This window comes from Lagopus muta, chromosome 19, assembly GCF_023343835.1.
Source record: "Lagopus muta isolate bLagMut1 chromosome 19, bLagMut1 primary, whole genome shotgun sequence".
In the NCBI taxonomy this organism is placed as follows: domain Eukaryota; kingdom Metazoa; phylum Chordata; class Aves; order Galliformes; family Phasianidae; genus Lagopus; species Lagopus muta.
Window position 1 is genome coordinate 6,054,850 of NC_064451.1, and position 23,433 is coordinate 6,078,282.

The 23,433-nt window shown below is 58.3% G+C and overlaps 1 protein-coding gene across 2 annotated transcripts; it reads left to right on the plus strand.

Annotated features, from left to right (window-relative positions):
* Positions 1-125: 125 nt before the first annotated feature.
* On the plus strand, positions 126-23,279 carry LAMC3 (laminin subunit gamma 3). Of its 2 annotated transcripts, none has more exons than XM_048966264.1 (30): positions 126-205; positions 7,956-8,729; positions 11,308-11,441; positions 11,661-11,831; positions 12,207-12,337; positions 12,850-13,016; positions 13,168-13,356; positions 13,615-13,732; positions 13,810-13,908; positions 14,038-14,174; positions 15,382-15,495; positions 15,614-15,812; positions 15,955-16,067; positions 16,214-16,432; positions 17,417-17,605; positions 17,674-17,919; positions 18,116-18,269; positions 18,348-18,490; positions 18,566-18,744; positions 18,819-18,957; positions 19,322-19,527; positions 19,619-19,695; positions 19,854-19,988; positions 20,212-20,356; positions 20,466-20,627; positions 20,795-20,897; positions 20,978-21,177; positions 21,263-21,409; positions 21,572-21,671; positions 22,143-23,279. In XM_048966264.1, exons 2-30 carry the CDS (start codon positions 8,366-8,368, stop codon positions 22,391-22,393), a joined length of 4,731 nt encoding a protein of 1,576 aa, XP_048822221.1. In that variant the 5' UTR covers positions 126-205; positions 7,956-8,365; the 3' UTR covers positions 22,394-23,279. The 2 variants fall into 2 exon arrangements, with proteins under 2 accessions (XP_048822221.1, XP_048822220.1); XM_048966263.1 differs by lacking the exon at positions 126-205 and adding an exon at positions 5,362-5,561.
* Positions 23,280-23,433: the final 154 nt, after the last annotated feature.

Genomic DNA, 23,433 nt, shown 5'->3' on the forward strand with positions numbered 1-23,433 from the left:
GAGGGTGAGGTGAGCGTCGCCCCCAAACTCCCCCCGAAATCCTCGTCGGCTCCCCCTGTTGACATAACCCCCCTTCCCCCCATCCCATCCTCGGCAGCTCCATCCGCTCTGGATTCATTCCGGAATCACTCCGATTTTGCTCCGGTTTCACTCCGGATCCACTCCAGATCCAGATGTGCCGGCATAGCTGGAGGAGCCGCAGCAGGTAAGGCGATTTGGGGTTGTTCTGGGGGTATGTCGTGGCCGTTCACCCCGTCTCCACGGCCACAATCCTGGGGGCAGCACTTCGTGTTCAGGGGGCTCAGCACCACTGTGCCCCTCGGGTGGGTTTGCCCTTAGTGGCTGGAGGGATCTGGGCAGGGCAGGGGGGCTCTGGGATCGCCCCCCCCAGCTGGAAAACATTGGAAACATCGGCCCAGGCCTTAGTGCTAAGGGCTAGCCAAAGTGATGGGTGGTAAAACCCACAGTGCTGTCCTGGAGGGGCACCAGCAGGACCCCCACCATGTGGGTGTGCCCACCATTGCCACCAAGTGAGGCATTTTGCCCAAATCCCACCGTTTCCAGCCCAAAGGAGCAGCGCCCGCCTGATTTACCGCCACCACTCCAAGCTGGGATGTGGTTTTTCTTTCCTGTCCCTTTGCGGCACCTCCCTTAAATCTTTTATCCGCCGCATGTCTGACCTGCAGGCAGGAGCTGCTGAGAGGTTCAGAGAGCATCCTGAGCGCAGCAGCGGGGGGAGGATGGAGCCTCATCTGCCAAGAAACCACTGGAGAACCCTCCAGGAGGGGGACAGGGGAACCGAGCTCTGCGGTGTGTGCATGGTACCAAATGCTGGCTGTCTGCTGGCCAGGTGCACCTCCCAGCCTTGGCGCTGGTGATGCTGTGTGGACAAACAGGGTGATGCTAATGGCCAGCAGCCCAGCTCCTTCCCGCGGATGAGACTGTCCAACTCATTCCACCCATGGCAGTCTGTGCCGTTCTGGCAGCGTGAGGCCCCAGGCATCAGGGGGCTGCTTGAGCTGAACTCCAAACAATAAAAACTTATCATTAAAAAGAAATGTATCTTGGCTTCACGCGGCCTGGCAGCGCGGGGAGGAGTGATTCAGTGGCTTGTCAGCCCTCGGTGTTAGGCACGCCGTGCTGAGCAACTGGACACTCTCCAAGTCCAGCAACTCATTTTCCACAGATGGAGCCAGGACCGCGCAGTTTAATTTGCAATCCAACATACCTTGACATAACCCTCAGCATCATCATGGGTGCTGCCATGAGATGGGAGGAGACACTCGGGGAGCAATGCCATGCAGCCCTGCTGTGCCCAGGGTGCATCCCCATAGGGTGCCCACTGGGGATGTGGGTGCAGGATCGGTGGCTCTGCATGCTTTGGGGGCTCTGAGTGATGCTCAAGGCGAGCCCTCCCCATACACATGGCTTGGACTCATTGCTGACTCACACCATGCTGTATTGCCTCATGTCACCCCCCATGAAGACACAGGAGGAGGCACCCCCAGATGACTGAACGCTGCTGGCAGCATCGCTCCCATGTGTGGCTTTTGCAGGGCATGGTGACACCGGCCCCAGAGCCCAGGGCTGTGCCACATGGGATCAGGTGCCCGGGGAGCACCCCAGGGCTGGGAGTGTGGTGGGATGGGAAAGGGCTCCTCCTGGCAGCCCAACGCAAATTGATCCTGCAAGCGTGGCATAATTCATGTTTCAGGCTATGGCCTGAGGGCAAAAACTGGAGAAATGTTTGATGTGAGGCTGTGGGTCCTGTTGGGAGCTGCGGCTCTGCCCGCCCTGAACAGGCTCTGCCCTCATTGCTTGAGGGTGCCGGGCTGGGCCTGGGGCAAAAAATGACTAAAGCAACTTGGGATTAGAGCTGTGTGCTGAAATATGGCATTTCGATATCGTGTTTGGATGCTGTCTTCTGTGTTGTGATTGGAGGCAGTGAGAGGAGCTGCATGCATCACAGCTGGCTCCTGTCGGCCCCATGCTTTGGAGATGGGGACAGACCTGAGGGCAGCATCCTGAGATGGGACTGGGGCAGGGGTCTGCACCCGCAGAACAGCAGAACAGGGGATGGGTGTCTGCAGGCACAAAGCCCATGGGTTTCCAGCCATTGGATCAAGGCTGGAGGGGCAGAAATCCCCATCTCACGGCGATTCCCCCATTGCTGAGCAGGGCTGGGGGCCGGGGTTGGCTGCCAGGAGCCAAGTGCTGTGCTTGGATGTGTGCCATCGGGAGCCGTCGCTGCACACAGGCGGCGTCAGGCATCATCATAATATTAATAATGAAAGGGCAGAGCCTTCAAAGATCTTCGCCCCTGCGCTGCACGGCTGCTGAGCGCGGAATGCAAAGGAGCTGCGTGAGCCTCATCCCAAGCAGCCATGGGGCGACGCCAATCTGGGTCACAAAAATGCCCAGGGAGCCCCTGGGGGCTCCTCGTGTTTGGCTGCAGGGTTCCTGTCTCATATCCCCTGTCTGGTGGCTGTGAGTCTGTGCTTCTCCTCTTTGGCAGGGCACAGGGCACTCTCTGAACACCCCAAATATGGGAATGTTAAGGAATGGGCAAACTGAGCATCTCTAACAGGGCAGAGAGGTGGGCTGTGCTGCAAATGGGGACTGAGACAGCCTACAGGGCCATGGGTTGACCCTACAGCATCCCAGTGCGTCCCCATAGCTCATCACCCTGTGAGACATTTGGGTTTCAGACATCCTTTTTTAATGTCCCGTGTGTTCCCCCAAGGCTGGGCACTTTGTGTGGGTCTTGGCAGCATTGGGCCATGGGATGTGCAGCTCTGCTCCTTTGCTCTGTGCCAGGAGCCCTGACCTGAGAAGGAAGAAGCCAAAGCCCCTGTGCTGGGTGCAGAGCATGCCTACCCCATGCCCACCCCATGCTCACACCATATCCTCCCATATCACTCCATACTCACCCCACACCTATCTCATACCCACTCCATAGCCACCCATACCCACTCCATACTCACCCCATGCCCAACCTGTGCTCACCCCACACCCATCCCACACCCTCTCCATGCCCACCCCACAGCTACCTATACCCATATCATACCTACTCCATAATCACCTCATAGCCACCCATTCCCACTCCATACCCATCCCATGCCCACCCCTATCCATATCATATCCACTCTATACCCACCCCATACCCCATTCCCACCCCATTCCCATGCCCTGCTCGCACTTTGGATCCAGTGGGCTGTGCTGATTCACCCCATGGAGCGCAGCATCACGGGGTCCCGCTGTGCTCCCAATGCCATCCCGTTGTGCACAGCCCTCCCTCAGCCTTTATTTCCCCTTCCAAACACAACAAAACCCCCCTCAAATCCTCCACGAGTGAGAAATCTCTTTTTGTTCCTTTATTTTTTTCTCCGCCGCTGCAGAGGATCGATCGGAGCTGATTCTCCATAATCCGCCTTTCTGTGGGAAGCTGGAGCCCCTGGGGGGGGGTGGAACCGATGTGGGTCCCACACAAGGTGCTCAGGGCTGTGTGCTCATGGCATCCAGCATCCCAAACCCTCATCTCCTAGCAACTTCCCTGTGCTGCCTCTCTGTGATCCCTTGCATTCAGGCTTTGAAGGGCAGAGCTTTGGTTCCTGGATGGGTTTGGGAGCGTTTTGTCCTCCTGGCAGCCGGGCGCTTGAGGGATGCAGGAAAACCTGAGGGCAAACCCCAGCTGTTAGCAATGGGACGTGCAGATGGGGATGGGATCCCACCCCCTGGGAGCTCAGCCTGGAAACAACATTCTGTTGGTTGAAAAAATAACATTTGATGTGGGGAAAATAATACAACAGGGTTTTGTTTTGCTTTGTTTTGTTGGTTAAGGAATGCCTCCTGACTACTTGCAGGCTGGGAAATATGTCCACAGGTCATGGAGCGCTGAAAGGGATAAATCACTCCTGGCACCAGAATGGGCTTTGTTGTGCTTGATCTAAAATACGGTGGTAAAAATGACCAAACGGCAATTATAAAGGGGGAGAACGAGTGTGTGTGTGTGTGTGTGTGGAGGGTTTGTGCTGCTCCTGCTTGCTCAGTGCACAGCGACGGGCAATGAAAGCAGCGTCTCACCCTCCAGCCACGCTGATGCTGCCATCTGAGGGCGCTTTCTCGTGGCTGCCGGTGGGAATTGGTGATGTGGGATTACAGCAGGGCTATGTGAGGGATCCCTGCCCTCGGGGGAAGCTGCAGGGATGTTGGCATAGAGCTCAGCTCGGTGCGATGCTCTGCCTGTCCGAAGCTCCCAGTTCCCTCCAGAGCCTCCCAGTACAGCCCAGCTGCTATTGGGGTGAATCGCCATCAGAACAGCCCCGGTCTGAGCCGTGGGTTTGTTCCTGCCCCGCACCGGGGCTGCAGCATCTGAGCTGCTGAGTGCTCCCAAATCCCTGTGGTAATTGGATCAGGGCGCTGTTTTCCATCAGAATATTAAACGGGAGCCGCCGCCCCAGCCTGGGCAGCACGCTTTGGGATATAAAGACACGGTGAATCGCGTTATGGGGGTTATTTCTCCTGCTTTAAAGTCAGAGGTATCACAGCAGCTCCTGATTTGTCACAGAGCACCGTGGTCCAGCTCCTGTTGATGGCAGGATTGGGAGGGCCATCACCAGCCGAGCGCTGAGATCGTGCAGCTCATCACAGCAATGGCACACAAGGGGCTTTGCTGTCCCCAGCTCACTCCTGTCCCCACATGGGACCAGCATGGGGGCTGGGGGGTTCAATTAGCAAATGAGGGGGCTTCGTGCCTTGCCCCGGTCATCGGTTTAGCAGGGTCTCTGGGTGGGGTGACCATCTGGTGGCATCTGCTGCTGCTCAGCTGCCACTGGTGTCCTAGAGAGGGGACACACAGGGCACAGCACCAAGGCACAGGGATAGGGGCTGCTGTGCTGGGCACATCCACCACTCCTGCCACAGCCGGATGGGTGGATAGGCAGATGGATGGATGGGTGCATGGGCAGATGGATGGATCATGGAATCATAGAGTCATTAAGGCTGGAAAAGCCTTCTCAGATCCCCAGGCCCAACCTCCACCCGTCCCACCATGCCCATGGACACATTCCTCCGTGCCACATTTCCATAGGCTCTGGAAAACTCCAGGGATGGGGACTCTGCCACCTCCTGTGTCAGCGAATGGATGGATGGACAGATGGATGAACGGACAGATGGACGGATGGATGGACGGACTAGAAAAAGGAGGCAGAGCAGGACAGACAGCTGAGCCTCGCTGGCAAATGAGGCGTTTTCAGGTGATGCTAACAAGCCCATTAATGGGGTTTATCAAGGGAGGCTGCTGACTTTATCTGAGATGCTGCTTTTGGGCTGGGAGAGCCTAAGCTCCTGCTCGTTAATTAGAAAGGCTGAGAGGAGGTTTGTAGCGGTTGGCCTCACTTGTGAGCAGCCGTAATGTGATGAGCGATTAGGGACTCTGAAGCTTCTCTACTGGTGTCATTAAGATACCGATGAGCTCAGGCAGGGAAAAGGCTTTTTTGGCTGTGCCTGGAAGGGGCTGGTCCTGCACTGCTGGGCTCGTTGGGGAACGTGAGATGTGTGAGGTAAGTCCTGGGACAGCATCAGCTTGGTGTCACCCTGTGTCCCAGGGCCCCGTGCAGGATGTGGTGAGCTCATGGTGTGAGGGAGCTGGGATGTTCCTGCTCACTATGTGATGAACAGGGAGAGGATTTGGGCATGGTTGCCTCCAGAAAGGTATTTCCAGATTCTTCCAATGCCAAATGCATGGTGAGGTGGGGGCAAAGCAGGACTGAGCGCTGTGCTTTGCCTCTGTCCTCCCTCATCTGCTGCCTTGGCAAAGCTTCCTGCGATGCTGCAGCATCCTGGTTGGCATTGCTCAGGCTATACTTACGGCCATACTAATTAAATACTTTCTGCAATCAGTGCCATGTATGACCCCACACTCTGAGCTGGGGCCGCTGTGTGCCATCACTGAGCAGGAACACGACTGCCACCGTCCTGGGGAACTCCCAACAGCGATTTACTCATCCCAGGCCTCCCATTTCTCTGTTTTTGTGACATTCTGCAAAGTTCAGGTTTACAAATTAAGCCAGTGCAATGAAGAGATGCTCCACAGTTATTTACGCTGCGCTGCTTGGCAACGCCTTCACCAAGGATGGGATCCCAGCCCTGCGGAATGGGGCCACTGAACCAGTCCCCACGCTGTGCTCTTAGTGCCTTGTCCCTGTATCCCTGCCTTTGCATGGGGCCGTGGGAGGGTCAGAACTGTGGCTCTCACACACCTCTCTGCTGCCCTGGTGCCGTGTTGTCAGCTCCCATCAGAAGCCGAATCACTCGGCCCTGTGCGCACTCTCCGGATTTAATTAACGGGGCCTTTCATCTCTCCCCTGAAGGAATCTGCTATCTTCTGTCTTCTTAATTAACGTTCATTAAGCAAATCAGAAGAACGTTTGCTCCTCACCGCCTCCACTGCTCTTAACCCTTGTGAGGTGCCAGGTTGGTGTGGGGCAGTGATGTTGGGGTGGTGGCACTGGGGCAGTGCGTGGTCCCCACATCCTCACCATGCTCAGACCACAGCTCTGTGTGCAGAAATTGGGTCTTGCTGTGCTGAGATGACCGGGACAAACCCAAGCTCTGATGGCTCCTTTGGATTCCCTTGTTCCAGCTCTTCCATGCCCTGAAGAATGAGGGATTCCCATAACCAATTTTAGCTATTTTTCTTGGCAAGGTGATGCTTGCCCATGGCAAGGTGACATGTGAGCTCTCATGTGAAGTCACTGCCCAGAGGTGGGAGAGAAGATGCCTCCATCATCTTGTTCTCAAAGAAAAGGGAGTGATCTGGTGCAGGAAATATTTGGACATATGTGGATACAGGAGTGTGACATCTGGGTGATGGCCTCACAGACCACCGTGGGTCTGGGTGCCCCTGCACCCTGCGTGAATGCATGCATCCCAGGATCTGCCTCCAGCCCTGACTGCACTGCATCACAACTCCATCCCAAAGCCCTCTGCAGGAGAGGATGAATGGTGGGGAAATCTTCTGGCTGCACTTAGTGTCTGGGGGTCCCCTTGGAGGTGGTCTACCTGTTTGAGCAAGGCAGCAAAACACCCAACAAGCCTCAACCACGGAAGACAAAGATTCCCTCCTTGAAACTGGCCCTACAGACTCTAGGGGTGAATACTGAGCTGGAAACCATCCTCTTTCCCCCCCAAACCTTTGCCACTGGCCGTTGGCTCTCAGGCAGATGGAGCTCAGCTCTCGGCAGTGGGAAATTGGCCGTTCCCAGCAGAGCTGATCAGGCTGTCAGCACTGGGTCAATATATGGTAATGGGGCTTTGAAGCGGCGCTGCTGCGGGAGCTGCTGCTGAGGACCTCTGATTCACAGCTTCCCTCCGGTGCTTTCTCCCTGCACTGTGCACAGAGGAGAATAAAATAAATAAGAGGAGAAGGGAGAGGAAAGGAGCTTAAATTATAGATGAGGGCTAAATTTCCCGGGTTTCTGTGGGCAGTGCAGTTTAGCGGAGCTTGGGGAGATGTGGGGCTCCTCCATCACCCAAATTCTGCAAAACCAACACCACAGAGTGGGGCTGGGGGGGAAGGGTGAGGCATGGCACCATCCCTGCCTGCCTGGGATCCTTTGCAGTTGCTGTCCTGTCTGTCTGGGTCCAACACGTGCAGTTCGGAGGGTGCCACAGTCCTGGCACAGGCTGTGTGCAATGAGCATCCCCTTCTGAAGGGATTTGAGGGGCATATGGGGGTCAGATTTCCCCACCTATGGGGGCATATTTTGGCTCAGAGGACTGGGCTGTCGCCATGGCAGATCAAGGTTGGGACCCCCACCTGCGGGTGCTGGCGTGGAGGATCACAGAGCCATGTCCCAAGAAGGTTGCTAAGAGTGGAGAGCAGTGAGGTGGGAGGAGAAAAGGGCACTGGAGTGGTGCTTTAAAGCCTTTCACACTTTCTCCTTGCTTTTCAGGCTGTGAGAAAATCGGCAGCCCCCATGAATTTGAGGGGACGGTGAACAGGTGGGGAATTGCTGCAGGCTCATCTCTGCTGCTGAGAAGTGGAGATGCTCAGAGGCCAAAGACCCAAACCCGTGCATTCCCGAAGTGATGGGGCTGGGATGCACCAGCTGGGGAGGTTGCAACTTGCTCAGCCCCACCTGTGGGGCTCAGCGTGGCCTTGGGGGGAGCTCCAGCCCCACTGCCGGCACCGCGCTCGGAGCTTTTGACGTTCCCAGCAGCATCCAGCAGATGGACCTCGGAGCGAGAGGAGGTGCCGGGCTGGGGGCCTGTCCCATCCCATCGCATTGCATCGCATCCCAACCCATCCCATCTCGTCGTGCCAGCCGGAGGAGGCTCAGAGCGCAGCGAGCCGATCCTCGCCATGGCCCGGCTCAGGGCGCTGGCCCTGCTGGGGACGGTGCTGGCCGCTGTGAGCTCGTCCCCCTGCTACGACCCCCGGGGGCAGCCCCGCCGCTGCGTGCCCGTCTTCGAGAACGCCGCTTTCGGCCGCGTCCCGCTGGTCACCAACACGTGCGGCTCACCGCCGGAGGATTACTGCCTGCAGATGGGCGCACGCGATGCCAGCCAGCTTTGCCAGCGCTGCGATGCCGCCGACCCGCTGCTGCACCACAACGCCTCTTTCCTCACCGACTTCCACAGCCAGGAGGAGAGCACCTGGTGGCAGAGCCAGTCCATGGCCTTCGGCATCCAGCATCCCAACTCTGTCAACATCACGCTCCACCTGGGTAGGTGCGGGAGAGGGGAGCGTGGGGCGCTGGGTTGGAAGGAGGTGCGCCGTGCCCAGTGCAGGCTGTGGGGTGCAAGGAGGGAGGGTGCTCTTTGCTGACAGCTCATTGCTAAGAGCATCTCCTGGTCCATTGCGAGGAGAGGACAGCGGTGCCCATGCGTGTGCACTGTGTGCTCCCCAGCTCCTCTTTGCAAAGCTGATGTGGGTTTACAGGGAGGGAGGCAAGCAGGAGCCCTGCAGGCTGAGGGTGCGGAGCCCCGTCCCCATTCATCCCCACACAGTGCTGAGGATGCCATGTATATTTTAGGGGACTCACAGCCCTGTAAATGCCACGCAACCCTGGCAGGGTTCCCCAGCTGTGAGCCGACCCTCTGTTTTAAATACTGTGCTTGCAGGGTGCGTACAGCCTGTGGGATCATGCCTAGCATGTTAAAAAGGATCTTTTTTTTTTTCCTGCGTTTTGCTGCCATCTAAACTATCTTGGCTATTGGCCAGCACTATAAAACCTTGGTTCTCTGCTGTCTTCTGCCGTCGGCGTGCTGCAGGGAGGCAGTGAGGGGTTGTGGCACAGACAGGCAGTGGGTCGGTGTGTGCCCTGCAGGATCACTGTGTTCCCAGCCCCCTGCAAGCAGGCAGACGTCTGCTCCGAGCTCCCCCTGCACATGAGAAGCGATGCTGGAGCAGCCCCATTCAAGGCTGTAATACGGCACCAAGCTCCCTGCATCCCTTCCAGAGCCAGTGCTTCCCTCTGCCCGTGTACCCGGGCTCCTTGTTTCTATGTGCCCCATATATCTTGCTACACTAAAAAGTGCCTGGCACATTGCTGCCTGACCTTTTCCATCGCCTCTGGGCCCCATTTTTAGCCCCAGCTGCAGACAATTTTTAATGTTTTAATGCTTACGCATGGGTTACAGAGGAAAAACCCAAATGTTGGTGCTGAGGCCAGCCCTGCAGCCCCTGGGACGTGGCCCCAAATGAGTCCCACACCTGCAGTGATGGGCCTGTTACCCTACACATTGAGCCCCCATCAGCTCACTCATGAGGCTGTGTAGGGGAGCTGCATGGGGAGCTTATTAAATGGGGTGCAGGATGAGCTGGATGAGACTTGTGTTTACCTGTATGCTGTTGATTGGCATTAATTAGATTATCCTCCCTTGAATCTCACTTCTCAATGAGTCTTCAGCTGTGCATTACAGTCTGCAGGACTTGGAGAGGATCACTAACCCCTGAGTATGGTTGCATTGGCCTTGGCATCAGGGAGGAACCCAACATACCCATACATTTGGAAAAGCAAAAGGCACCGGAGTTCCCTGGGGAGCTGGGAGTCCTGGTCACCATCCCCCCCTGTTGCCACCCACACTCCTGTCCCTGATGTCCCCACCCAGCAGTGTGCCCTGCTCCCTGCCAGGGAGACATCGTGGGCTGCACTCTGGGTTTCTTTGAAGGAAGAGAACACAATTTGGCCAACAAAAGGGACTGTCTGGAAAAAAGCATGCATCACTTGGGATAACCGCAGCGCGCTTTCTCTGCCGCAGCCCCCACGTGGGCCCCCTGACCTCTTCCTTGCAGTAGGGTCCCCTGGGGCAGGGGCTGTTTATTGACACAGCTCACAGCTCCAGCCCTGTCCCGACCCCTCTGCTTGGCCAAGGGTCCCCCGGGGCCACGCTGTCTGGGAACGGGCGCCTGTGGGGCTGGGACAAGGGCATCCCACCAGCATTGGTGCAGCCATGTCCCGGGGGCTTTGGGGAGAGGTAATCGTGGAGCAGCCCAGCCGTGCTGTCACAGCACCTTCCCATCCACGCTTACCTCAGGGCGGGTGGCCCAGTCTCCGTGTCCCCAGTGCCGGTAGCCAGGCTGGGCTCAGCTCCCCCACAGCAAAGTCGCAGCACATATGAGACGGTATTCATATGGGCCCAATTAAAGGCTTGTTTTCCTAGTCCTGGAATAACCCCTCTAACATTCCCAACTCATTATCTTTTCAAATAAAGCCAAAACCTCACAGCTAATTGTTTTGCGCAGTCAGGAGCGGTGCTGCGATGGAGCAATCCGCTCTTTGAGCCGGTCCTTCATCTGTGGCAATTAGGCAGTTCTGATGTTCACTTTGGTGTAGTTTCCCTCCCTCTTTGTAGCGGTTCTTTCAAGATATTTCAGAGCTGCGTTGGCCACCCCAGGGATCGATGTCCTCTGTTTGTCTTCAGCCCAATAAAGGCAGCAGCAAGGCCGGGTGCTGGCGTGCAGCTCCCTGGGCTGCCCTTGACCCTCTCCCCATTGCATGGGGGATGATGATGAGCACCATAACCTGATTGTTCCCAGCTGCTGCTTAGTCCCTGGCTTTGCACCAGCTCCTGGCCCACACCACCTACCTGCTGCCTTCATGCAAAGGTTGCAGTAGAGTCAAGAGCCGATTTGGGGCTGGGGAGTGGCATCCAGGTGGATGGGTGGCGAGTTCTGCCCACCCTGGGAAAATGCCAGCAGCCACGTGGGATGTAGCACCAGGATGATTTTGGCCCCGGTGCTGTTGGCCACTGTCCCAGCTGGGATGGGAGAGGAAGGCATCATGGTGGCTGTGTCCCCAGGAAAGTCCTACGAGATCACCTACGTGCGCCTGAAGTTCCACACCAGTCGCCCCGAGAGCTTCGCCATTTACAAGCGCAGCCATTCCGATGGCCCCTGGGTGCCCTTCCAGTTCTACAGCGCGTCCTGTGAGAAGGTTGGATATTAGGAAATTCCTTCTCTGAAGGAGAGGTCAGGTATTGGTATGGGCTGCCCAGGGAGCGGTGGAGTCGCTGCCCCTGGAGCAGTTCCAGAACGGTGGAGATGTGGTACTGAGGGATGTGCCAGTGGGCATGGAGGGATGGGCTGGGCTCGGGCTTGAGGAGCTCCGAGGTCTTCTCCAAACTCAGTGTTTCTATGATTCTATGATTTGAAGACCTACGGGAAGCGGCAGAGGCAGTACCTGCGGCCAGGTGAGGACGAGCAGGTGGCCTTCTGCACCGACGAGTTCAGTGACATCTCCCCACTGAGTGGTGGCAACGTGGCTTTCTCCACCCTTGAGGGCCGTCCCAGTGCCTACAATTTTGATGGGAGTCCCACGCTGCAGGTACCAGTGGGGTGGGAGAGGAGTGACAACGTGGAGCCCTGGGACCAGGGTAAAATAGTTGGGATATTAGGAAAAAATTCATCTCCAAAAGAGTGGTCAGGAGTTGGCACAGGCTGCCCAGGGAGCAGTGGAGTCACCATCCCTGGAGGTGTTCCAGAACCATGCAGATGTGGCACTGAGGGATGCGTCAGTGGGCACAGTGGGGTGGGTTGGGCTTGGGGATCTGAGAGATCTTTTCCAAACTTAAAGACTATGATGCCAAGAAAAGCCCCTGTGCTGCCCTGCAGACAGGAAGGGAGCGGGATGTGCCCTGATCGGGGTTGGTACTGGTGGCCCAGTCCTATCTGCAGGGCACCTTCCCCATGTCCCCTGCAGGAGTGGGTGACCGTCACCGACCTGCTCATCTCCCTGAACCGCCTCAATACCTTTGGGGATGACATCTTCAAGGACCCCAAGGTGCTGCAGTCGTACTACTATGCCATCTCCGACTTCTCTGTTGGCGGCAGGTGAGGGCTGGGATGGGGCTGCAGGGAGAGTCCTGGGACCATGCATGTGGCTTGAGGCAGCTCCAGAGCTTGAATTGCATTTTGAGGAGCAAATCACTCAGATGGGACCCTAGTGCTGTGGAGGAGTTGACCCAGGCTGCAGCCCCAGAAGCTGAAGCAGCCCACAGTGGGATTGGGGGCCGATGTGGGGCACAGATATCAGCAGTGCTGCTCTGAGGTTGTGCTGTGCCCTTCCCCAAGCAGGGAGGTAGGAAAACAGCCACAAGACATCACACTCCACCCCACTGAGAGCTGCCTGCCCCTGGGCACAGGGGCTGGGCGTGCTCCGGGAGCACCGTTTCTGTCTGAGCCCTCTGGGCTGCAGCAGCTGGAGCTGCTTAATGCTCCTCATGGGCCACCCTCAGCGTGTGACCTCCCATACGGGATCGCCTCGGGGGCACGGCCACCCCAGCACAACAGTTTGAGCACCATCCCGGATCAGCAGCGCTCAGAGCAGCTCGGGTTTCCTGCAGGTGTAAATGCAATGGTCACGCCAGCGAGTGCGCGCCGGATGAGGCAGGACGGCTGGTGTGCGTGTGCCAGCACAACACGGCCGGCACCGACTGCCAGCACTGCCAGCCCTTCTACCAGGACCGGCCGTGGGCGCGTGGCACCGCCGAGGCTGCCAACGAGTGCCTCCGTGAGTAGCACCCACCTTGGGCTCGTGGTGGTGGTGAGGAACGCATCCAGCAAGGCTGCTCTGGCTGGGGAGCACCACATCCACAGCATCACCCCAAGGACACTCATCCGAGCCCCACGGGCCCCAACCGCCCCTCCTGGTTCCCCCCCAGCTTGCAACTGCAGCGGCCGCTCGGAGGAATGCTTCTACGACGCGGAGCTGTTCCGCCGCACCGGCCACGGGGGGCACTGTCGCAACTGTCGCGACAACACGGCCGGGCCCCGCTGCGAGCAGTGCCGGCAGAACCACTACCGCTGGGAGCAGCAGGCTGCCTGCCAGCCCTGCCACTGCCATCCCGCAGGTGTGTGGGGTGTGGACGGGAGGGGAGGGCTCGTTCCTGTGCTCCCCAACCTTGGGTTGTGCCATTGGGCTGCTGCACCACTGTGTTTTGCCAAGCTCGTCTATTGGAATTTGGGAAAAGGCCCATGCAGGGGGTTGGGTTCGCCCTGCTTGGGGTGGGCTCCTTGCCATGGCACAGTTCCTGGCCCTGGCCTCGAGCACAGGGTCCCCCCGTCACCTGCCCACCTGTGGGCAGCTCAGGTTGGCCGTGTCCTTGCAGGTTCCCTGCGGCCCCAATGTGACAGATCAGGGACCTGCACCTGCAAAGCCAACGTGACAGGTTGGAAGTGCGAGCGCTGCAAGGATGGCTACCACAGCCTGAGCGAGGGTGGCTGCAGGTGAGGGGGGCCCTGGCCGTGCTGGGACATGGGATGGGACCAGGGCTCATCCTACACCCGCATCTTGGCCCGGCCAGACCCTGTGCCTGTGACCCTGCGGGCAGCGTGGGCACCTGTGACCCCAACACTGGGCATTGCACCTGCAAGGAGAGGGTGGAGGGGCACCTGTGCAACAGGTAAGCACTGCGGGATGAGGATGGAGCTGTGGCTCCTTTCCACCCTGGGATCAGCCACTGGGATGCCGTATGGTTCCCTGCAGCTCTGCCTGCCCCATGCCATGTGATCTTGTTTCATGCCCATACCAGGTGCCAGCCCGGCTGGTTCAACCTACAGCCCCACAACCCCACTGGCTGCACCAGCTGTTTTTGCTATGGCCACTCCGCCGTCTGCATGGCAGCAAATGGCTACGAGGTGACACACATCCACTCTGACTTCAGGGAAGGTATGGAATTCCTGGCCCTGGATGAGGTGGAAGATATGGGCTTGGGCCAGGAAACCTGGAAGGTTAGGAAAGGCTGGGGTTGAGCATCCACTCCTCCTTGGGACTGAGCATCCCTCCTCTTTGGAGCTGAGCATCCCTCCTCTTTGGGGCTGAGCATCCCTCCTCTTTGGGGCTGGGTGCCCTGCCTGGGAGTCACCGATGCTGATGGTTGGGAGGGGGATTTATCTGCTTTTTCTCTATTTTGCTGTCAAATCTCTGCTTTTGCCCCCAGCTCCACAAGGGGCAGGCTCTCCCTCAGGGCATCCCTCCATCCCTCTGTGTTCTGTCCATGGCTTGGGGAGCATTGCAGGGCTGGACACACCAAGGACTGCCAGAGCACTAAAAAAAGGGTCAGAATGTTACAGACAAAAATGATGGAGGGAAATTCACCTCCCTCCTCTCCCCACCTGTGGCTGGACTAGGGCAGGGCAGGAGGTGGGCTGGGGGATCTCCCCATTGGCATCCAGGGATGTGTTTGGATGTGGGATGCTCGGGGAAAGCATGCCATCTGCTGTGCAGCAGGGGCACGGTACGGGCACCCACCATGGGTAACCATGTAGACATGAGGGGTACTCATGTCCAGCTCTGCATTGCCTGCACCCTGAAGCACAGACAGAGCTGAATACACATAGCCAGCATTTATCCTGCTGGCATTTAAGCCCCTCTGCCAATTGCTGTCCTGTCTTGCGCAGCCTGGAAAGGAAACCAGGCTTCATGCGGTGTCTTTTCCCCTTCCTTCCTGTGGTCTCGCCAGTTTGGGACTGCTCCGTTAGGGAGGGCATGCAGGGCTGGAAGAAATAAATAACTGTTGAGAGCGGGGGAGAGTTTCACTGATTTCCAAAGGAAACCAACCGTAATGCAATTACACCCCGTCCCTTGCTGTGCTTCCTGCACATTCCAGCCCACGGTGCCGCAGCACAAGCAGGGGGGCAAAAGTTTAAAGATAACAATTTCCTCCAACTCTAAGCAAATAAACAGATGAGGATGGGGGGATGGAGGCAGCCAGGGCCACTGTGAGAGCACGGAGCCAGGGTGAAGCTGGGCGATGCAAAGTGCTGGCTCCTGGCAAGAGACCAGAGGAGTTCATGGGCAGGAGTGGAGCTCCAAAAGCAGCACTGGGGTGCTGGGGGTATGGGGGCTCACTGCTCTCCTTTGTGCTGTCCCATAGGGTTGGAAGGCTGGGCTGCAGCTGTGGGGGATGTGGCAGTGCCTCTGCACTGGGCTGATGGGGAGATTGGCACTGAGTGGGAAAAAGAAGAGCCACTGAACCTCCTTGCACCGGGTATGTGCTGGGCTCCTGGGGTCTGTTCCGCTATGTGTGACAGCTAAAGTGGGACCAGAGGCCCCATAAGAGTGGTACATCCATGTCCTTCAGATTTTCTTTCCCTTTCCTCCCACAGAGAAGTTTCTGCAGAACCAGCGTCTGAGCTACGGGCAGCCCCTGTCCCTGCTGCTGAGAACGGAGGGGAATGGAACCAGGGCAGAAAGTGGGATGTTTCTGCTTGGGGTCCAGCTGGTGCTGGAGGGTGAGGGGCTGGAGGTCACCATGTCCAGCAGTGAGAGCCAGGCACAGGATGGGAAGCAGACTGTCACCTTCAGGTGTGCCGTGGTGCTCCTTGGGGTGACTTTGGGACACTGAAGCTCCATGGTGGGGGTTGAGATACCGCGGATTGCTCTGTGTGCCCAGGTCACAGTTTGGCAGCTGAACTGAAGCCTTCCTCCCACACTCCTCCTCCAACAGGCTGCATGAGGCAGAGGAGGGCACAGAGCCTTTGCTGTCAGCCTTCAGCTTCCAGCGCCTGCTCTCCAACCTCACTGCCCTTCGCCTCCGTGTGAGCCGTGGCCCCGGGCCAGGTGGGTGGCTGTGGGCAGCATCCCATAGAGCTGGGAACAGGAGAACAGCAGTTAAACCCGTGGCTTTATGGAGCATTTCCAGGCAGAACGGAGAGCTGGGACCATTGTGCATGCCCCCATCCCCATGCTGCTCTCCCCCCTTGCAGGCAGGCTATGGCTGAGCCGGGTGCAGCTCACATCGGCTCGCCGAGGTGCAGGCACGTGGGCAGGATGGGTGGAGGAGTGCACGTGTCCCTCTGGCTACACCGGGTCCTTCTGCGAATCCTGTGCACCTGGCTTCAAGCGGGACATCCCCTTCGGTGGCCCCTTTGTCACCTGTGTGCCCTGCACCTGCAACCAGCATGGGGACTGCGAGCCACTCTCAGGTGTGCACCCGGTCCCTCTGCTTGCTGGATCACAGTGTGCATGGGGAGCACATCTGTGTCTTTGCTTATTCTGAGGAATGCTGGAAGCCATCCTGGAGATCAGGGAAACACAGAGCAGAGGGTCAAAGATGCTGCCTGGCTTCCTGTGCATCCCTACAGCAAGCAACAGCACAGATCGGTGCTGGGAAGAGATGCAGATGAGGTGATGTGTGCAGTACCCGGATGGGACCCCGGGCACGTGGAAAGGAACAACAGAACTTCATGGGCAGGATGGGAAGGGCTGGAAGAAACATTTTGTTCAGCGTGTGCCTCTGCTCTGCCAGCAATACACGACACCGGGCTGCAGACAGCCTGCATCTTGCTGGGACAGGGTTGAGCCCTGGGAGCTTTGATGTCCTGGCCCCTGTGTTGTTTCCTTCTGCTGTTTTTTCCCCTCCTTTCTGCCACCTGCTTTTCCTTTGCTCGCAGTTGACCGTCCTGTCTAACTGTGGGGAAAAAAGGAAACATGCCCATTCCCTCTTGCACAACCTGCCTGCTGTCACCTGAACCCCTCCGACCCCTCTCCATCAGCAAAGCATCTGTGTGGAGGCGGAGGTCCTTGAGCATCCTTCCTCCTCCTGCTCCAGTTCCCAGCTGACTGCGGACGGCTGTGACTCACCAGCTCGGCTCGAGGAGACGCTCGCTCCCCGCTGGGTCGCAGCCGCCCGCTTCTGTTTTCCATCCCAGGCTGAGAGCACGGCAGCTCGGCGCTGGGAAATGTGTTGTCCATTACTGCAGGCGCCGGCAGACTTAGGGCACGATGCTGTGGCTGCCTGCACCCACCTCACGCCTGCACAACATCCTCCTCCTCCAAACAAGAGCTGGGCAAGGGGAGGGGATGGGGGAAAGTGTGACTGGCTGCTTTGGGAACATGCAAACAGTGTGGCTCCTTGATAGGAGCTGCAAATCCCTCCTGGCACCACGTCTCCATTTCTCATCTCACAGGGCGCTGCCGCTGCTTGCACAACACAGAGGGCCCCTCCTGCGAGCGCTGCAGCCCCGGGTTTTATGGCAACCCCTTCACCGGGCAACCTGATGACTGCAAGCCGTGCCCGTGCCCTGATGGCTCACCCTGCACTCAGCTGCCCAGCAGTGGGGAGGTGGTGTGCACCCACTGCCCTCCAGGGCAGAGAGGTGAGGTTGGGATGTAGGGAGGGAGCTGCGGTTCAGCTGGACCCCTCTGCACACTTTTTGCTTTGCAGGGAAGCGCTGCGAGCTGTGCGATGATGGATTTTTTGGGGACCCCTTGGGGCAGAGAGGTCCTGTGCGTCCCTGCATCCCCTGTCAGTGTCATGGGAACGTGGACCTCAATGCTGTGGGGAACTGCGATTCCTTGACCGGGCGCTGCCTGCGCTGCCTGCACAACACAACAGGAGAGCAGTGCCACCAGTGTCAGCCAGGGTTCTATGGGGATGCGTTGGCCCCCAGCCCTGCTGGGAAGTGTGCACGTATGTATATGGCCAGGACTGGCCCTGCTGCCCCCACCCCAGCCCAGACCCTCCCAATGGGGCAGGCAGAAGGGATACCCACTGGGTTTAGAGGCTGAGCAACGGGCTGTGTTAGCCATGAAAGCTCAGCAGTGTGTTTCTGTCCCCTCTCTGCACTGCTTCATGCTGGGGTGCAAGCAGCATTTTGTCTTCATAGCGTGCAACTGCAACCCTGATGGCTCAGCCTTGGGGCTGGAGGGCTGCGATCCGGGCACGGGGCAATGCCACTGCCTCCCACACGTGTTGGGCAGAACCTGTGAGCTGTGCCAGCACGGCTACTATGGGCTGCAGGCTGCCGTGGGCTGCAAGAGGTGAGTGGCGCACAGCGGGTGCTCTGTGCCTCACTCCTTAGTGCCTGCTCACTGCACTCTCTGCTCCTTGGTGCACAGCTGTGAGTGCCACCCAATGGGGTCCCAGGACAGTGGGTGCCATGCGGTGACGGGGCAGTGCTCCTGCCAGCCGGGTGTCACAGGGCTGCGCTGCGACAGATGCGAGCACGGCTTCTTCGGCTTCTCAGCCAGGGGCTGCCGAGGTACCGGGGAGGGCAGCTCAGCCCTAAGCACGGGGCTGGCAGTTGTGGTGTGACACCTTCTTGTCACCATTGTAGCATGCAACTGCTCCCCTCTGGGCTCCGCCAGCGCGCAGTGCCATGAGAACAGCACCTGCCTCTGCCGCCCCGGTTTTGTGGGCTATAAGTGCGACCGCTGCCAGGCCAATTTCTTTCCTGACCCACCGAGCTCCAGCTGCCAGCCATGTCCCACCTGCTATGGGCTGGTGAAGGATGGGGTATGCCCTATGCCCTGCCCAGGTGGTGTGGTGCTCCCATGCTGCATTGCCATGCCCCCATGTCTCACCTGCAGGTGGAGCGGCTCAGGGTGAAGCTGCAGGAGGCGGAGGAATGGCTGCAAGAACCAGGCTGTGAGCTCCACCTGGGGCAGCCCCTTGAGATGGGAGATGCAAGCCGGGGAGATGGGCTGAGCACACAACACCTCCTGCAAGGTAAGAGGCAGCCCCAGTGGGGCTGGGAAGCAGAAAGCCTCGTGTCACCCCTGCAGGGAAGCTGGGTGCCATGATGTGACTGGGTGGATGCAAGGGGATCCTGTGTCAGCAATGGGATGACAAAGATGGGGAGGACAGCCTGGGAGGGCAATGGCACAGAACACTGTGGGGTGCTGCAGGCCAATGCCAGGTGCAGATTGGTGCACTTTGAAGGGCAGGGATGAACCCCACAGCTATTGTGGGGCAGCTGGTGATGGGCTTCACTGTGGGCTGAGCATCCATCCTGCAGGTGCTTCAACCCCAAGCACCCATGGGGGCCAGCGAAGCCAGGAGTTGCACTAAGCAGCTGTTTATATGCCCACAGGTGCCCATGCCATGCTCTCAGCACAGGTGGGACGGCTGTCAGAGATGCTGAGCACTGCACGGGGCCATCTCAGCAATGCCATCAGGGCTAGTGGCTGCTCCAGCCAGGGACCCACCAAGACCTGCACACTGCTGTCAGAGATCAGGGCTGTGCTGCAGTCAGCACAGAGGGAAATCCTGCATGCTACCAACACTCTGGCTGCCACGGTGCGGGCTCCTGAGGGTACTGGCTGTCTTGGGGCAGCAGATCCACGTGGGTATGGCACTGGGGTCTCACTGCTGTTGTTTGTATTGCAAGGATATTCCCCTGGAGATCCCCCTGCTGCCCACCAACTGGAGCCGCTTGGCAATGGAGGCACGGGTGCTGGCAGAGAGGTATGTTGGGCACCACAGGGACAACTGCTGTGCTGGGACCTTCCTGGCACACACTCATGGTTGGTGGTGGTGGAAACAGGGAAGCCCAGACCCTGTCTGATGCCAGTATACAGAGACCAGTCCCAGTGACACCTCCCCATGTCCCCTTGTCCCTGCAGGCATGGGGATATTGCAGCACAGGTGGAGGCGGCAGTGAGGAGAGCGCTGGGTGCCTCCAACACCAGCCATGAGCTCCTGAGGACACTGCTGGAGGGGAGAGTGGCACAAGAGGCACAGAAGGAGCTGGAGGCTGGGTGAGGAGCTGGCAGTGGGGGGAGTGGGGCAATGGATTCCCTTCCCTCTGGCCTGGTGATATGACAGAGTCCCAACAAACTCATTGCACGGCAGCACTGCAAAGTGGAGAGCCAGGGGGCTCCATGCTGGGAGTGTTTCAGACTCCTTCCCATGTCCCAAGCTGCCACTTGTGCTTTGAAGCACTGCTTGGCTTTGGGTGCCCATGGCATCCTGTCCACATAGGTATGAGGAAATTCAGTGGGCATGGAAGGAGCTGGGTGCTGGCATGGAAGAGGTGGCAGTGGAAGCCAGGAGAGCTCTTACAGCCATCCAGGAGGCAAATGTAGGCATGGCCGAGAAGCTTCAGCAGGTGACTGCTCCAGGGCAGGTGAGCAGCATCCAGCTCCTGTTTGCATCCCATACTGTACCCATCAGTGTTGCTCCCTCCTGTGCTGGGAGATGCCCTCCTGGAGTTGTTGGTAGCTCTCTCCCTACAGCAGGTGCTGCTGGTGCAAGCTAGGGCCCTGGCACAGGAGGTGGCAGCACTGGAGCAGACAGCGCAGGCGCAGGAGCCAGCAGCTTGGCAGAGCATCACAGCATCTCTCAGCATGGCAGCTGGGCTGCGCCGGGACCTGCGGGGCACTCAAAGCTTTGTACAGGTAATCACTGCTTAGCCACAAAATAAATGATGGGGAAGCCCTGTGCCAGCTGGAGATGTGGGCATATTGGGCGCATCCTTCTCCTGCATCCCATCCAAGGCACAGGGCTGGGGCTCCAGCAGCTCTTTGCCCTCTCCCCAGCCTCACTCCTGCCCTCCCATCCCCAGCTCCAAGACCGGGCCAGCTTTGCTCATAATCTGTCCACCTCAGCAGTCTCACAGGGGAAAGCAGTGATCTCTGGTGCAGAGTCCCTCCTGGGCAGCTTGGAAGGTAAAAGGCTCTGGGCAGAACATTTCTGCTCACAGCCTGGGTGCCTGCACTGGGTGCCCAAAGGTTGGCTGTCCCTGCAGGCATGAGGAAGGTGCTGGGGCATCGGAAGGGTCGCGCTGCCCTGAGAAGGAGAATGGCACAAGTGCGGGACAGAACGATGGTGGAGGCCCAGAAGAAGATTAAACAGGCAGAGAAAATGCTGGGAAACTCCTTGTCTGTCTCCAGCGCGGCCAGGAAGAAGGCAGGGGAGGCTGAGCGTGTTGCTGCAGAGAGCAGTAAGGTCTGAGCAGAGGGATTGGGGTGCAGGGAGCAGGACCCCCGCTGCTGTCTGCTGGGGTGACTGTCCCCACCTCTGTCATTGGCAGAGGGCCCAGGCTGTGCTGCAGGGCAGCAAGCAGGCTCGCAAGCACACCAGGACACTCACCACACGTGTCAATGAGACCCAGCAGCAGCTGTCCCAGCAGCAGCGCATGGCTGAGGAGCTCAGGGGAAGCCTGGAGGAGGCAGAGCAGGTGAGTCAGGTCCCCTCGTGTGGCTGTATCCTGTCCAGGAGCTTTGTCTGCAGCACAGAGCATCAGGAGCAGCACAGAATAGGGAATGCCTTGGGGCTGTTCCTTGTCTGATCCAGCCAAGGGTCACCAGTGGCCCTGATCCAGGTGTCTCTGTGTTGCAAGGTGGGGACGGAGGTGAGCAAGATGGCAAAAAGCCTGCAGGAAGCCCGGGGTTCACTGATGGCAGACATCAAGACCCTGAATGATCTGCTGCACAGCCTGGGTGAGAGTTGAGGCACTGGGTATTGGGCCTAGGGTGTGCTGGGGGGTGTGGGGGAAGGGATGTGCCAGTTATGGGGTTGGGGATGGGATTAGCACTGTCCAGGCTCAGCTGGATGCCCTGCACCAGAGGTGGCTCTGGGTCCCACAAAGCTTCTGTGGGGCTGTGTGTCAGGGAAAGCCATTGCGTAGGATGAATTGGGGTGTGCAGAGCATGTGCTCGTGCCTGGTGTGTGGACAGTGCTTTTCCTTGTCATCTCCAAGAGGAGCAGACTGAGGTAAGGGCTAGAAATCATCATCCATACGTAAGAGAAAGATGTGCCCAGGCCACGGGTATTTGCTTATCCGTGATTGCTGCCCTGCCTCCATGCCCTGCTGTACCGGCTCCCTCCCAGTCAGCTGGTGCTGATGGTCAGAGCATGGCTGCATCCTGCCCTGCTCCTGTCTCTCACCCTCACTTTTTCACCTCACCCAGGAGGCCTGGAGTCAGGCACGCAGGCAGAGGCGGTGCTGGGTGCCGGGCGGCTGCAGCTGGAGCGGCTGCGGCTGCGGCTCAGTGCTCCAGGAGCCCTGGCCACGCGGCTCAGGCAGCTGCAGCAGGAGGCAGAGCTGCAGCAGGATAGGATCCGGGCATTTGAGAGCGACTTGGTGGAGATCTTGGCTGACAAACAGAACCTGGAGGACATTTTGCGGAGCCTCCCTGAAGGCTGCTCCAAGTGGCAGTGATGGGTCCCTGGCTGCTGCCCCAACACCTCCCATTGCCCTCAACGGTGACCAGCAGAGTGAAGGACACCCACTTTACCAGCATCATCCCTCCTGCTGCTCTGCTCTTTACATTGCCCTCCATACAATACTGCACTCAGGTCCTTACCCACACTGGTTCTACTTAGCATCCCAAGGGCCCTGTGCATAGCTTCAGCCACCAGCTCCATCCCTCAGGCCAGGAGACAAAGCAGCCAAAGGGATGCATGAGGTGTGGACAGAGCTGTCACAGCATTGCTTTCACGAGGCAGAGAACAAAGAACTGTCACCAATCTTCCCCACTGGACACAACCCTCCATCCCTCCTTCCCCACTGCAGCACAGAGGTCCATTACAGGCTGGAGCCCAGTTCACTCGTTAACCTGCTTTACCTGTGTTCCTTTGCTCACAGCACAGGAACTCAGGTTTGCTGAAGTCTGAGGTGATGCTAATTGTAAAACCATTGCCCCAGACCTTGGATTCCCCCACCTCCATCTTCTGCTGGTCCAAAGGTCTGCAAAGGGCACAGCATTTTCCTGCCCTGAGCAAACCCATCTCTTCCTTCTGACGAAGGAGCATAATGGCAGGGGCTCCATGCTCAGCAAAAGCAAAGCCACGCAGCAGTGAGAGCACAGCGTGATGCGGCTCGGCTGGGAGGCAAGGAGTCACAGGCACTGCTGTCTCCCTGAGAAGACAGTTACATGTCTCCACTTAGCACACCAGCTTGCTGATACAGAAGCATCGAGCCCCTGCCTTGTGTGCATGGCTGGAGATGTGGTTCACCCTCCCTCCTGCTCTTCCTGGCACTGTTTTTTTAGCCGGTGACACTTGCCTACAGCTGTATCCATTAAAAGTTCTTCGTGTAACACGGAGCTGCCCGTCCACCCCGGGTGCAAGGCAGCAGGACGAGCACACACTGTCCATGTGCTGCTGCTGCTTTTTGCAGGGATACCCCCGGGGTTTAACGCAGCTGCGGGGAGGTGCGGGACGCTGCTCGCCGCCTCCTGCTAAGGATGCTTTAATGCA